The 15,704-nt window shown below is 39.6% G+C and overlaps 1 protein-coding gene across 2 annotated transcripts in view; it reads right to left on the bottom strand.

The window, feature by feature from the left end:
- Window positions 1-15,704, bottom strand: part of LOC122816887 (butyrophilin subfamily 2 member A2-like) — a 784,081-nt gene that overhangs the window by 211,581 nt on the left and 556,796 nt on the right. Inside the window, exon 1 of one of the 2 annotated variants that reach the window (XM_044089961.1) lies at window positions 10,847-10,998. The exons of the other annotated variant lie outside the window; for it this stretch is intronic. Coding sequence (XP_043945896.1) covers window positions 10,847-10,868 — 22 coding nt within the window. The 5' untranslated portion in view covers window positions 10,869-10,998. Of the gene's footprint in view, window positions 1-10,846; window positions 10,999-15,704 lie in introns of those variants that run through there. 2 annotated transcript variants of the gene reach the window in all.

Consider the following 15,704-nt stretch of genomic DNA (forward strand, 5'->3'; position numbering starts at 1 on the left):
TCCTACTTTAATCTCTCTTTGACATTTGATGCTGTGGACCATGGGATCCTTATTAACCTCTAGCACTATCACTTCAGTTTTCCAGGTACTGTGACATTTTATCTCTAATGTCTCTTCTACTGGGTGTTATTAACTTTTCCAGTTTATTCCCCTTGGATTGTGGGGTGCCCTAGGGTTTCATTATACCTTTCTTGTTCATGGTATACATCTTGTCACTAAAGGAGAGCATTATGGGAAGAGGTAGTTATAACACTGATGGCATTCCGCTCTGCCTCACTTTTTGTGATGGTTCTGTGCCTGACTTTATCATACTTGAGGACTACTTGGGTTCAGTTGCCCACTGATTGAGGCTAAATTGCCTGAGGCTCAATCCAGCAATGATCACGGCCATGCTGATACATGCCACCATTTGCCCATTTAGTCATGTTTATACATGCCCCCATTAATCCACCTGACCATGTTTATACACGTGGTCTTTTGCCCATCCAGCCATGAATATCCATGCCACTGCTTACCCATCGCAATTCCATTTTTCCCCCTTAATAACTTACAAGGGTAGTACACTGAAACTTGTGTCTCGTGTCCATGCTTTGAGTAGGGTTCTTGACAGACAGTCTCATACTAAATGACCTGGTGTCTCCTGTGATCAAGGCATCTTATTAACAGCTAAAAAACATCTATCTGTATCAAAATGTACTATGCAATCTTTTTGACCTGATGGCAGTACATTGGTTACCTTATGCTTGATTACTGTAATACCATATAACTATAGGCTTAAGGATGACAACCTAGCTTGACCCCAGCAGATACAAAATTCCACAGTCACATTATTGACTACCACTCCTCATACTGGTCAATCTACTGCATTCTTATAGGACCTGCAGTGCCTCTGGTCGCTCGCTGCCAGGAATGTTTTTAAGATCTTGACCCTCGCCTAGTTTGCCTTCAATATCCACATAAAGGTGAAGTTCCTTCTTAATATAAGGAGTTACTGAGACACTAATTCCCAGTCCAGCAATTCAGGTAATCAGGTGAGGGGTTTCTGGCTGTTTCAGGATTCAGATTAAAAATACCTGGTAGACTTTCTTTTACATATCTTGCTCCTGTCCCGTGGAACTAACTACCATCCCTGATTCAGTTGAGTGATTCTGAGTATTCTTTTAGGGCATCTCAAAATTTTAATCCTTTTATGAGAGATAAATAAGCTTTAAATAAATTTTCATTGAGGTTTTGGAGTTTTTAAGTTTTGGGTTTTGAGTCAACTCTTGCAGTATTATTATTATTATTATTATTATTATGATTATTATTATTATTATTATTATTATCATTATCATTGTTATTATTGTTATTATTGTTATTGTTTGTTATTATTATTAATTATTATCATTATCAATGATGTTAATTATTATTATTATTAGTATTATTATCATTATTATTATTATTGTTGTTATTGTTATTATTATTATTATTATTATTACTATTATCATTGTTTGTTCTTATTATTGTTATCATTATTATTGTTGTTTATTATTGTTATTGTTTGTTATTATTATTATTATCATTATTATTGTTATTATTGTTATTATTATTATTGTTTGTTGTTGTTATTATTATTGTTTATTATTATTATTATTTGCTATTATTATTATTATTATTATTTGTTATTATTATTATTATTATTATTACTGTGCCTGCCTTCCATCAAGTCTCCCATTGATCAAACATTACGCTGTCCAAGGAGAGCTGTCATCCATGTAATTGTAAAGACGCTTTGTGCTCTTTGTCTGGCATCCCAGCAATAATAAAATTTTTTTATCACCTAAACTTTTCCCCTAATTATGACATGAAAATCTGCAGCACTGCATGAGCTACCTATGCTTCCTCTGTCCGATCATGCATGTTCTCCCACATATGCTACTGTTACTGGCTTGGGTGACAACAACCACATCCCACATCATAAGTACCACTGTTCTCCAGCCAAGGGATAATCATTTAGAGCAAAAGTGTAAGCTGGGCAGGAGCCACCATTCCTTCCATCCAGGACAAAGATGTAGCTCTTCCCTAATTACTCAATTAAAAGCCTAAGACTGTAGTCAAACTGAAGTCACATGGACTGTAGTCAGGTCTTTAGTCTTCCACACAATTATCGCATTCTCTTACAGTATTATTTTGAACCCTTCTTCACTTTTTTGCCTAGGATTATTTATAGCAAATAAATAAATAAAAATTAAAAATGCTATTTGCACTGAGTTACATTTGCCTAGATTTGTTAGCATCCCCATCACTCTTTTTCAGTTGTCTCCCTTAGAGTATTTAATCTACATAGACTTTTTTTGTACCTAGCGAAACATTTCTGCCTTAAGTAATTTTACTACTTTAACAAATGCTAGGCAAGATTCCAAATACGTACTTAGCAGGCAAGCATATAACACCTTACTTATTCTAATAAATATGCACTGTAATAAGTTGTTCTGGAAATTAAAGAACCTCTCTTACATGTTGTCTTCTGTAATGTATGTCTTTAAGTGGCAGGCAAATAACATCTAACCTTCTGTATCAAATACCACAGATAAAAATGTGTGTGGGTCTTTTGGCTTTTCCCGGTTAGGGGTCGCCACAGCGGAACTCCGGTCCGCTAATGATTGGTAGTTGATTTTTACGTGCCAAGTTACCAGCCCTGACGCACAACCTTCAACGAAGGTACGCCCATTCACGCATGTCTCCACGCAGAAGATGCTCTAGCTGAGAGTCAAACCAGACAGCGTCTTACTGTGAGGCGACAATGCTACCGCAGCACCACCACCGCGGGTACCGCACTACTTGAGTCATCCCTACACTGTATGCCACTGCTCATCACATAATTTTTTCCTTTCACATTGTATTGTTTATGAATTCCAGTGCTTATTTTTTATACCACAGATAAAAAATAAGCACTGGAATTCAGAAACAGTACAATGTGAAAGGAAAAAATGATGTGATGAGCGGTGGCATACAGTGTAGGGATGACTCAAGTAGCGCAGCCACACAAGGCTGTGAAATATTGTGGCTGATATAGCATGCAAAAGAGTGTATAATGAGACAGAAATTAATAACAATATGATAATGAGGGTGATGGTGAATGCAAATGAAGATCAATGCATAGAGGAATAAGTCAGAGACATATAAAAGTTGTTACAATAGCCACAACCACCCATGTAGCTGTGCACAATAAAATCTTTGTAAACCGAGATGGAGCTCCCACTAATATGTTCTGGATAGTATCACAATTAGCAGAAATGAGGCTATTCTCCCTGCTAGTAGCCAAAAAGATGTGCATTGTTGCTCTTCATGTTGCAGCAGGATCTGATCCTATCTAACATTGCTTTCTCTCCATTTTCGCAGAAATAGTGAACTTCTACTATGTGGACAGTGAAACCATGCAGGAGCTGATAAAGATGTAGTGCGCTAATATACAAGGTCATGGGATGCATGGAATACCCATTCCCATGGACACCAAGGTATGTGCAATATTGATAATCCTTGCTACAGGAACCTCACAGAAACCAAATGGGGACAGAGTGAGATTATCCCAGGCATCTGCCTCATGGATGCTACATGTATTTCTCAATATTACACTACAGCTCATATTAAAGCATATGTCATTTACAGGTACCACAGAGAAGAGAAACAGCATCATGTGAGTGTTTTATGGACTATCCCATTTTCTTGAGGTACTTACTGCTATAGAGTGCACCCACATTGTTATCAAGCCCTCACCATGGACAGATGGACAATGGTATATCATCAGCAAGGCATTCCACTCCAACAACTCTAATGTGGTCTAAAATGCACACTGTATAATATATAATTTGTCAATCTATCACCTAAACTGTTCTCAGGATTCCCACATCGGGTACATGTCTGACTTATATCAGCAATTTGTCCAGGGTAACTTTCCTCAGGGTCATCTTATTGGTGATGCCGGATATGCCTTGGAACTAGGGCTCAAGACAAACAAAGCACACAGAACATGGCAGAAAATGCACACAACACTGCACTATCATAGAACTCAAACATCTTTAAACATTTGTTTAGACTGATGAAGGCCCACTTCCACTGTTTAAATGCCTTTGGAGTCACCCTGAAGTAAGCTTCAGAAACATGCAGCAAGATATCTGCCATGTATGCAATGTTACACAGCATATTTCTACACAAACAGATACAGCACAGTACTACGGGGTAGAGGTTGCACCACAGTCAGCAATGAAGAAGGTGCCTGGTGAGGAATTTGAGGAACAGCAGGTTGTAGCAGATGTCCACACAAGGTGGAGGTGGGCAATGTACACTGTGGCAATGACTAAGAGACAGCATGTGGTGCACACTAATGGGACTAGTTTAGACATAACACAGACGATCGGTCACTGTGGCAATGACTAAGAGACAGCATGTGGTGCACACTAATGGGACTAGTTTAGACATAATAAAGACAATCAGTGAAGCATGTAGTGATATAACCAAGTTATGCTGTATTGTGCATGAACTAGCCACACTGCACCTCAAAAACAAGCTACCATGGTAACAGAGCAATGATGTCAAAGCACAGCTGTCATCATATGCATGTGTTGGATGAGCCACAGTTACAGGGGTTTGCAATGGGTACAATGTAGGCTGGGGTGGCTAGTGATGGGTGTGTGGATATGTGTCATTACCTGGTGAGCATGGTAAGCTGAGAAGACTGTGCTGGGATATACTGCTGTCTCTAGAATGAGGCACTTGGACAAAGAGGGCAGGGGTTGGTCAGACATTTCTCATTCTACTGTTCTACCCTACTCACTCTCCTCTTTCTCTCTCAGTTATAAGGCACAGTGAGTTACTATTGATTTTTGGCTGTTGCCTTTCCCCTGTCTGCTACATATATCTCACTTCTAACTCCCTGTGTACTTTCTCCCATCTGAGCTGTCTTATTTCTATCTCCTTTCGTACCCTTATACTGCTGTTTGATCCACTGCCCATTTCTATCTCCTGCTGACATGATGTTCCCTGTCCTTTGTGTTAATACTTCCAACTTTTTACCGTTAGTTTTTAACACTGCCTCTGCTGTTGCAGTATCCTAGTCTATTAGGACATGTTACTTACCTTTTGCAAATCCTAACTGATTGCTTTCATGCGGGACTCAGTTTGATCCCACTCTGCTTCACCTCACTATGCTCAGCATCACTTCACTCAACTACCTTCTGCCAATCCAACCCATACCTGACATCACTTCCTTTATACTGGGCCTACCCCTCCCAATCCAAATTCCAGCCTATCACAAGACAAATAACTCCTCCCACCTGCAACAACATAACCAGCTCGCAAATAACCACTCACAAGCTTTCACTCCTTCCAGCCACAGAACTTACATCTGCGTCATTTGCTCTTCGTACAATTATATGCACCTAAATGTTATTATTAGTGTCCTCAGTTATATTCTGTTCCTTATACCTCTGACTGACATAATATGTCAGTAATACTCCTCCATTTCCTTTCTTATTATTATGTAATTAAAAGTAACTAATGACACAAATCTTCACTGCTTCTCTTCATTACCGTCACCTCTGCCTCTCTCCACTTCATACAACATACTACACTTCACTTTTTCCTCTTCTTTACAACCACTGAAATTTCAAATGTTTCTTCAAGCATCACATCTTTTTCTGCTGTTACTGACATTCTAATTAAAAAATAATTACTCTATACTTTCACCTCGATACACCTGTGCAGTTCACACAGCTCACTATGAAATCAGGAGTTACTATACCAATATATCACCCTGACTTTTTAATCTCTCACCTTGTGTTTACTTTAAGCACAAAATACTTCACTATCAAAAAACAAAAAAAAAACCTTGTACAGGTCCTCCCTAAATAAATATACTGCCTCTTAAAAATCCCACAGTGTGGTGATGTCCACCCAACCCAGGCCCTGAAAACTCACCAATTACTCTAGGGATTGGGAGGGTCAAGGTGTTAATGGTTATTGTGTTTGCCTTTGGTGCAGGGAAGGTTTGAGTCTCACAAGGGATAATAGCTCTTAAATGGTTAAAGCAAGGCAGCTAGCTTTAGTACTAATCTATGAACCTATGAACCTATGAACTAGCAACCCCCCACGAAATTGTGAAGTAAATACCCCTCCCTCATGTACCACCTCAAACTACATCTCTTCCCAGCTGTACTGTCCTCACATTGAACATCTACTTGTCTATATGAATAAAAATAGTACGGCAACCCCTCAACCCATCATTCTCCCACTTGTCTTCCAAACAAACTGAATATCATCACTATCAACCTCTGTAGCATTTGTAAAAATATTACAGCACTACATGCCTGGATATCACAGTATAACCCTGATATTTTTGCCATCACAGAAACCAGGCTTAAGCTTAACATTAAAGACCCTGAACTACTCCCTCCAGACTACAATATTATCAGAGCTGATAGGCTTTACAAGAAAACAGGGTGGGTAGTCTTAATTTATCCAAGTTCATACAATCTCTCCCTATTCACATAACATCCAAACATTCCTACCCCTTACCTGGAAAAAGCCGAAAAGACAAACAGCAACTAGTATCTCACTACTAAAGCTTAACAATAAAAACAGTTACATTTTCTTACAGTCTACAACCTACCTGGAAACAATGTAACAACTTTAGAAGAAATCCTCTCCTGGTCAACTAATTATATACCTTATGAAAAAAAAATCATACCAGGAGATGTATATATTGACTGGCAAAACTTTACATCAGATTTTCCCTCAGTTGGTATAAACCTTTAGGGTTACACACAACTTATCAAAATACAAAATTAATAATACCACCAATAAAGGTGCAATTGTAGACTGAATACTGCCTCTGACCCAAGAAAATTTACAACCTCTGTAACCTATCCAGATTCACTTAGCAACCACCTTCCTGCATATACCTATAGAAATATCACCCATCAACCTAGCATTTATCAACTTAATACACCCCAAAACTACCTATCTATACTACATAGACTCCTTCATCAATACAATGAAAGCCCTTAATTGTTCTATCTTAAAAACTCTTCCAGTTGATGTGGCAGTCAATATTTTAAATACCCTACGTAATGTAATCTATATGTTGGGATATTTACATCTCTGCATTTTTATACAACATGATTCTGATGAAGTCCCATTTGTTTATAGGGCCAAAAGTGCTTAACCATTTTAATCTGTTATTGATTTGCTTGACATTAAATTAAGTTTTTTAACTTATTTGGTCTGGCACCTGTTTTTTCAGTACTGCTTCCGGATTTGAATGTTATGGGTGTATGAAGACTCAGCCTTTTTACTGCGTTTTTGGAGACTTTAAATATCTTAGTCTTAAGTACTTTAAACAGCCATGCCCCGCTCCAGAAAAAAAAGAGTAAAAATTAACCACGCACCATGGCTCACTACCCAGCCAAAATATACAATGTCTAACATAGACAAAGCTTAGAAAGAATGGCTTAAACTTAAAACTACTTGTAACCTACAGCTTTATTAAGAACTGCACAATCTGAGTAAAAGTTAACTGCGATAAAAGACAATATTATAGCCATCTACAACTTCAACATAAAAACAACCCACAAACATTCTGGACATCATTACAAAACCTGTTACATGTGGGCTCAGACAGGGAGCCCAACCCTTTTCATAATAGCTTTCCACTAGAAACTGCAACTTTATTCAATACCTACTTCATAGACAGCATTAACCCCCAACTAAAAGCTCTTCACCCCATCCAGTGCTTCTACCACCACATCAATAACACCCAATCCTGGTAAGTCAGCAAACAACAGGTTAGACCAAATATAACAGTCTCCATCCATCATACTCACTACAACTTCATTTATCCACCCCCCCCACCAACTTTCCCACCTAAACCTAATTAACCATCTATAGCAACTTCCAGCTAAGATATGTCTACACATCGGTGATAAAAAACTTCTACTTAAACTCAGACCTTGGTCCATTAAAGCCAACAACCTCTTACTTAAATACCTGAAGATAGCTGCGAATGCCATAGCATACACAGTGTCTATTCTTATCAAGCAATTAATATCTGAATCCTATGTGCTCTCACTATGGAAAAAATCCTGTATTATCCCTTTTCATAAAGGTGGCATCTTGGTTGACATCTCTAACTTTCATCCTATTGAAATATTATCACCTCTCTCAAAAATTCTTGAAAGATGTATTCATAAGCAACTACTCCACTATCTTTAACAAGAATGTCTTTTAACGTCCACCCAACATGGCTTCTGCCCAGCACACATTACAACTACTTCCCTCCTATCATTCACTGACACCATAAACAAATACAGGGATGAAGGCAAACGTGTTTCCTCCTTATTCCATTACTTGTCAAAAGCTTGATACAGTTTCTCACCCTAATCTTCTGTATAAACTATCTCAGCTTGGACTGTTCCCCTCTTCATTTATGTAGTTCAATAACAATTTAAGTGACAGGCTCCAATCAGCGAAATGGCAGAATACTGTATCTCCATACCTGCAAGTTTCCACTGGTGTACACAAACGTACCATTCCCAGTCCCCTCCTCTATACCACTGTAGGTCCAGCCTATCTTTTGCAATATCCTGCTCATTCTACACTTGTATCTGCAGCTAGAAACTTCTCTCAACTCCTCCATATCATGCAACAAGCTTTCTTGTCAGTTGAGAAATGGATCCATAATATGCAGCTACTACTCAATCCTAAAAAAAGGGAGGCCACAGTGGTGCAGCGGTTAGCATTGCCACCTCATAGCAAGAGGATCTCCAGTTCAATCTTCAGCTGGGGTGTCTTCTGTGCGGAGTCTGCATGTTCTCCCTACAGTCGCGTGGGTTTCCTCCGCATGCTCCAGTTTCATCCCACATCCAGAAGACATGCTGTAGGTGGATTGGACACTCTAAATTGGCCCTAGGTGTATGTGTGTGTGTGTGTGTGTGTGTGTGTGCCTTCTGTGGAAGGTTGGGCGCCGGGCTGGCAACTCGACACCATAAAACTCCACTGTCAATCATGAGCGGACAGGTGATCCGCTGTGGTGACCCCTAACCGGCCAAAAGGCCAAAAGAAGAAAACTCAATCCTAAAAAAACAAAGCTACTACTATTTTTCCCCAAATCACACACGCCTGATAAAATGAATTTCAAAATATTTTCACTAAACAAAACTGAAATTGAAGAAGTCTTCTATACAAAACTTCTTGGAGTGATTATAGATGATAACCTTAAATTTGACCTGCATGTTCAAAATAACATAAAAAAAGACTCACCAAAATTTAGGAATGCTCTACGGGCATCAAAAATTCCTTAGCAGCACCACCAAAACCATTCTTGCCAGTACCTACCTTCTCCCATCTATCTTACATGGTGCACCCATCGTAAACAACCTTCACGCTACAGTTAAAAATAAGCTGGAGGCATGCTATAATAAGGTTACAAAATTTACCACCAACAAACAATACTGCAGCTACAACTATATTGCCCTTAAAGCTTTGAAATGGCTCAAACTGCCTCATTACTTAGATTATATGCAGCTTATCTCCACACACAGCATTATTAACAAAGCTGATGACTGCCCTGCATTTACTAATATTGTCCATTTCTATTACCCAAATAGACTACTTAGATCTAATAAACATTTTTTCAGCATATAGAAACCATACAAATCCTCTGGCCAAAGTTTGTACTTGTACTCTGTTACCAAAAAATTAATTCTTCAAGAATACAGATTCTCACAGCATCTGTTCAAGTCTTCATAAATGCTAAAAGCCCTCTGTGAGGTCATAAGACAGACCATGTAACACACCAATCAGATCTTCAGTGGCTATGGTGTGAGGTCATAAGACAGACTATGTACCACACCAATCAGATCTTCAGTGGCTATAGTGGCATCAACCTCTGCCTGAATGACAGTGCTGCACATATGTAGTATACTAGCCACAGAAACTCTCAGCTCCATACTGTTTCTGGTCTTGGGTACACACTGGTCCCTACTTCTGTCCTTAGGATTATGGAAGCTGTCAGTAACCACTGTTGCCAGAGATGCTGGGGGTAAAGGTGCAACCTGGCTGCTGTGTCTGCCAAATCCTGTCCTACAACACTATCCTGCCAATGAGGGGTGGGTTGCAGAGGCTAAAGAAATGTGTCTGTGGAAAGGGACAGTATTATGCTTGCCATGGTATCCAAGTCTGACAGTAACACTGTGGCAACAGATTGTACCATGCTGTGGTTGCCATCATCACCAGGCTCAACTATTTTTTCAACACCAGGCATGCCAAAATCTACAGTAAAGGAACCAGGCAGTGAATCAATTGTGAAAGCAGATAGAAACACCTTAGTTCATACCTACTACTTTAGGCTAAACTATGATTCAAGTGAAGCTGCAACTTTACAAGGTAATGTCATGCACAAAAATATCGGCCTATGCAAGCTCAGGTAGCAACTGAAGCCCTAAAATAACTGTAGAAATGACATGGCCATATTGTCTATGTAACAAGTTGTGCCTCTGGCATATTTACTACATAATATATATATGTAAAGATATTTCAGCTTTGGACATTACTTACTGATACCTACAATGGTGGGTGAACTTCTGTGTCATTGTCGAGTCCTCCACTGGGTATGAGGGAGGGGTCTTTCTCCTTAGACAGAGATGCCAGAATTTTCATCATCTGTAAAAGATGACTGTAGTCATTCCCCACCCCTACCCATTACCAGCCATTCCTGTGTAAGGTTCTTTGCCTTGGTGTGGGCATGCTAGATCATGTCCATAATCTTACAATGCACTTGATCTTGTGATGTGATATAGCCACAGACATTTACCTGTGCAATGAGATACCACCATAGACTGTTGTGGAAAGTTCAGTCACTCTTATCTGTTGGGAGAATCTGCCATCCATGTTCACAGACAGCCTGCAGCAAGATGTCTGTCTATGTCCAAGAGAACATTTCTATTCTTTTCCTTTCTTTTGGAGCAATCTTGCACTGTAAATATGAACATAAACATATGTTAATCTATTAGCCTATCTGCCATATCCACATTACAGGACCCCATCTCAACTCCATACAGTCCACAGGTAGCACAGACCATGCAATACCTGACCCACACAGTGGCACACGTCACCTCTAGACATCAATGCTGTAGGGCAGCTGTGCCTCCAGAAAGCTACAGTGGGTAGCATGTACTCCTTAAGTAAGCCTTGACAGTCTGAGTGGATCTCTGCATCCTTTCATGTATTCTGTTTATCAAGGCCCTATAGAATTGCACATACAACCTCCACTAGACATGTGGTCGGTTACAACTGTATTCCATTGTACAGGTAGTCTCAACATCTTTTACCTGTGTACTTGTATGCCTTTTGATGACTCCCACACTCTAAAATCAGTTTTAAACAAGCAGCAGGTATGTTAACAGCATGGCTACTGTCAGTTGGTTTGTACTCCCTGGCCTTTCTTTACCATAATAGGAGGTTGAAGTTCACTGCAAACTGTCCCTGAGTTTGTCACTCACTGTCCCTGTGTTGGACTACAGGTAAAATGATATGTCTACATGTCTTTAAGAACACACCCCAATCCAGAACAGTGTATTGCAAATTTATTATGCCTCTGTCCATATATTTGCCACTGGTCTCCCCAACTACCTACAATAAAAAGACACATTTTAAAAAGCAATTCCCCCACCAGTAAGCAAACGAGAGAATCACAGATTGAAATGTTGTTTCCATCCCCCCCCCCACACACACACACACACAAAACCACCAACTGATAGAAACATTTTCAAAACAATTTTCTTATCACTGCAACAACAGACAGAAACATTCTGAAAAGCATACCCCACCCAAATTTCTCACAAACAACAACAGGGAGGGTCACATTGAAAAACACTTTCCCACCACAATCCAATACCAGGGAGACATATTCTGAAAAGCCATTCCCCTAGCCAACAAACAAAAGACAGAAGCATTTCAAAATCAATTCCCCCTCCCCCACTGCACAGATCAGGGAGAAGCAGTCTGAACAGCAATAACCCACACAATCAACAGACAGACAAAACGTTAGATAGCAATCCCATCCCTGTTCCCTAGCCTCCATAAAAGACATGAATACTTTATCTCCTTCAAACATATTTCAAAGCATTGTGGCAGTACACTTTATAGCCCAGTAACAACTTTCTTTTGACCCCCACTCAGCATCCAGACATTGATAACCCCATTACTGCAACACCAGCAACAGTAGAAACAGCAAATCTTGTACCCACAGATTCCCACAACATGTGCGGTCAGTATCCACAGGACACTTACATCGGCTGTTACAGATGTGTTCATCCTGAACATTATCTTTTTTCTTTCCATTCCCTTTGCTTTAATAGTTTCATAGTTTCATAGTATAGTGTAGCAAACTCCATAGGGTGATGAGCATCGCAATGGCTGTGGCAGAATTCCTCTCACAATTTCAATAATGATAGCAAGGCAGTTTAGCTAATGAACCTCTTAAAGGTATATGTATCTGAATCACACTTTTTACAATGTGTACTGGACCAGACTCTGCACCTCCATGAATGGCAATGAAGCATATTGTGGATGTGTGGGTGGGTCATTAATCCAGCAAGCATAAGGATGGCTATGTATGTATATATATATATATATATGTATATATATATATATATATATATATATATATATATATATATGTGTGTGTGTGTGTGTCTACTTTGAAACATTGCAGCCCATATCATTGAATGGCATTTACTCGATACATAAATCGCGAAAACTTAAAAAAACTCTAACGGCAAACTTTCCTAAGGTAAGTAAACACTTGCCCAACATGCTCTTTCCTCCAATGTAGTGCAACCCTGGAGTTGGTATATATAATCGGGGGTGGGGTGGCACAGCCCCCCACATTGGGGGTATGGGGGGGCGTAATCCCCCACCTAGGTGGATTTTACTTACTTCGGTTAGTGTTTTGTGTAAGTTAGGGCAAGTGTTTCCTTACCCTAGGAGAAATTTGCTGTTCAAGTTTTTACGTTTTCGCAATTTTCATTTCTTCGTTTTGGCAAACTGATGTCTGATGATATGGGCTGGATGTTTGAAAGTAGATCCATAAATATAAATAAATAAATATATATATATATATATATATATATATATATATATACATACACTGATTCACTTTATAATTCCGAAATACTGAAATACCGAATTTCAGTATTTTGAAATCATAAAGTCGAACGTCCATAATCCCAAAAGCACACAACTGCGAAACACACAATCATGAACACATACACACCATATACCCCACACAACACATACATTGTCCAACCCACACTACAACAAACAAAACACACACAAACACAAAAACATAAACAAACCTACACTGCAAGTAAGCAGGGGGACAAGCCCCCCTGCACCCCCCATGTGGGGGGCTTTGACCCCCACACCCCCCTACTTATATATACCAACTCCAAGATCGCACAGACACAAAAAGGAAACACAAACCCACACATTTAACAGTCCCTCGCACACCCACAAACATCACACATATACATACATCAACACATCCAACACTTACACACATTCAGACACACTCAAACTCCCACACAAAACCCTTACAAAGCACTCACTTACCTTCAATTGCACCTACATCCATACACGACACAAACCACAATACACTCCCAACACCGCACGCCATGTACCATAAGCCATAACCACGGATTCGAGATATTCGAATTCGCGATTATGCACTTTTGTGATTTTAAGTCTTCAACTTTATGATTTCGAAATACTGAAATTCGGTATTTCAGTATTTCGAAATTATAAAGTGAACCCATATACACATATATTTGTCCCTAAAGACACTAAAGAGCAATAATGGAATGTGATGTGGGTTTTAGAGGCTGCACACAGCATATTATTGTGTGATTCACACCCAAGCACTGCCTTGCCATACCATGCATTTACGCACTACTACATGGTGACAATGCAACCTGTCACACTTAGTGCCTGTAGGCACATGTCACATGATGACTGCAGTACATGTCAACATGAATGTGCTACCATGTTCCCCTAGACCAGAGGTGTCCAACTTTTTTGGGTCAGGGGCCTCTTATCCTACAGTTCAGTGGCCCCTTACCCTACCTGGAATGGTTTGGGGGCAATTTACCATGTCCAACATGTATCTGTACATTTGAAAACAGTTTGCTATAGGACATACAGAGGGACAGATAAAATGTCTTGGTGGGATGGACTGTGGCCCTAGGGCCACCTGTTGGACACCCCTACTCTAGACTGTGACCTGTGAAGTGGCCATGGCTTCACACGTCCTGCTCAGATCACCACTTATCAATCAGCACTGATGACTGAATGTGATAGAAAGTGAACAAAGTACGGTGCATTTCTGTTTACATCTACTGCAACCCCTTCTCTACACATACACAGTATTTTTTTCAGAGACACTCCCCATACTGAGACTATCCCCATACTCATCAGATACTGCCACTTTATTGATTATGCACTTCAGATATTTTATTATGTTAAAATAGACCCATTAAAGTATTCCAGTTGGCTTCACAAAAATGTGCACTTCCTCTACAAAGCCAGAATAATGACTGCTTAAGCTCAGCAAATAACAACAGTGTCAATAACTTTCATGCCCAAGCAGCTCCTGTACCCACCAATTAAAGCCAACATTACTGACTGTCTAAACCTCAGATATCAGAATGTATTGAAATAAAACAATACCAGGCTACAGTAATTTTTAACCCTACTAAACCTACACACACAGGCACGCATGCACACATATGTGACCTTCCGTTACAACCACTAACATGATTGTGATTAGATGTTTGATTGCAATCAGTTAAATGAATAAATGCATAAACAACAGGCACACAGGAGCAACCCACTGCAAGCACCCTCCAACACACAGACACACACACACACACACACACACACACACACACACACACACACACACACACACACACACACACAGTCTCATCTGCTTAGGTCAACAATCAGAGAGAAAGCTAGAAACTAATAATGGACAGAAGACCAAGATCAGAGACAACTATTTCCTTTATATACTTAGAAACTTGCTAGACCAACAAACAAGCTTTGCATTGGCATTTGCATGCTTTTCAGAAGGCTTTTAAATTTGAAACTCAAATGTCTATAATTATTTAGTGATTTCAGTCATTAGTGATTTGGTAGAAAACTACAAATTTTATGAGGAACAGACTATAAAATATAGAACTTCTGCAAAACAAACAAAAAAAAACAGGCAACAATATAATGCAATATGATATAGGGGCCAGTTCAGAGTGTATATACCCCCCATACATACATTCATAATAAACATATACGCACATGTATGCATAAACTTTAAGTACTTACCTTACCCTCTTCCTATATATGCTGGCAGTAGCAGGCAGAGTGCATGAAAAAACAATATAATTTACAAATGTTAAAGAAAATAAATAAATTAAAACCTGTTCCCTCACTCGACCTGCTTGTGCCTCCTGCCCCACATTAACCACCTCCTTCTCACTGCCTGAGGCTGCCTGAGCACATAGGTGGGCTCCTCGTTGCGTCATGCTTTAGCTCAGTAAAGATGATGCTTCTGTTGAAGCCGAATGGCAGCAGTCAGCCTGATTGGTGCTTAGGTAATCCTAATGTCGGGCTAT

This window comes from Protopterus annectens, chromosome 12.part0 (assembly GCF_019279795.1).
Source record: "Protopterus annectens isolate FY-2018-M chromosome 12.part0, PAN1.0, whole genome shotgun sequence".
Lineage (NCBI taxonomy): Eukaryota > Metazoa > Chordata > Ceratodontiformes > Protopteridae > Protopterus > Protopterus annectens.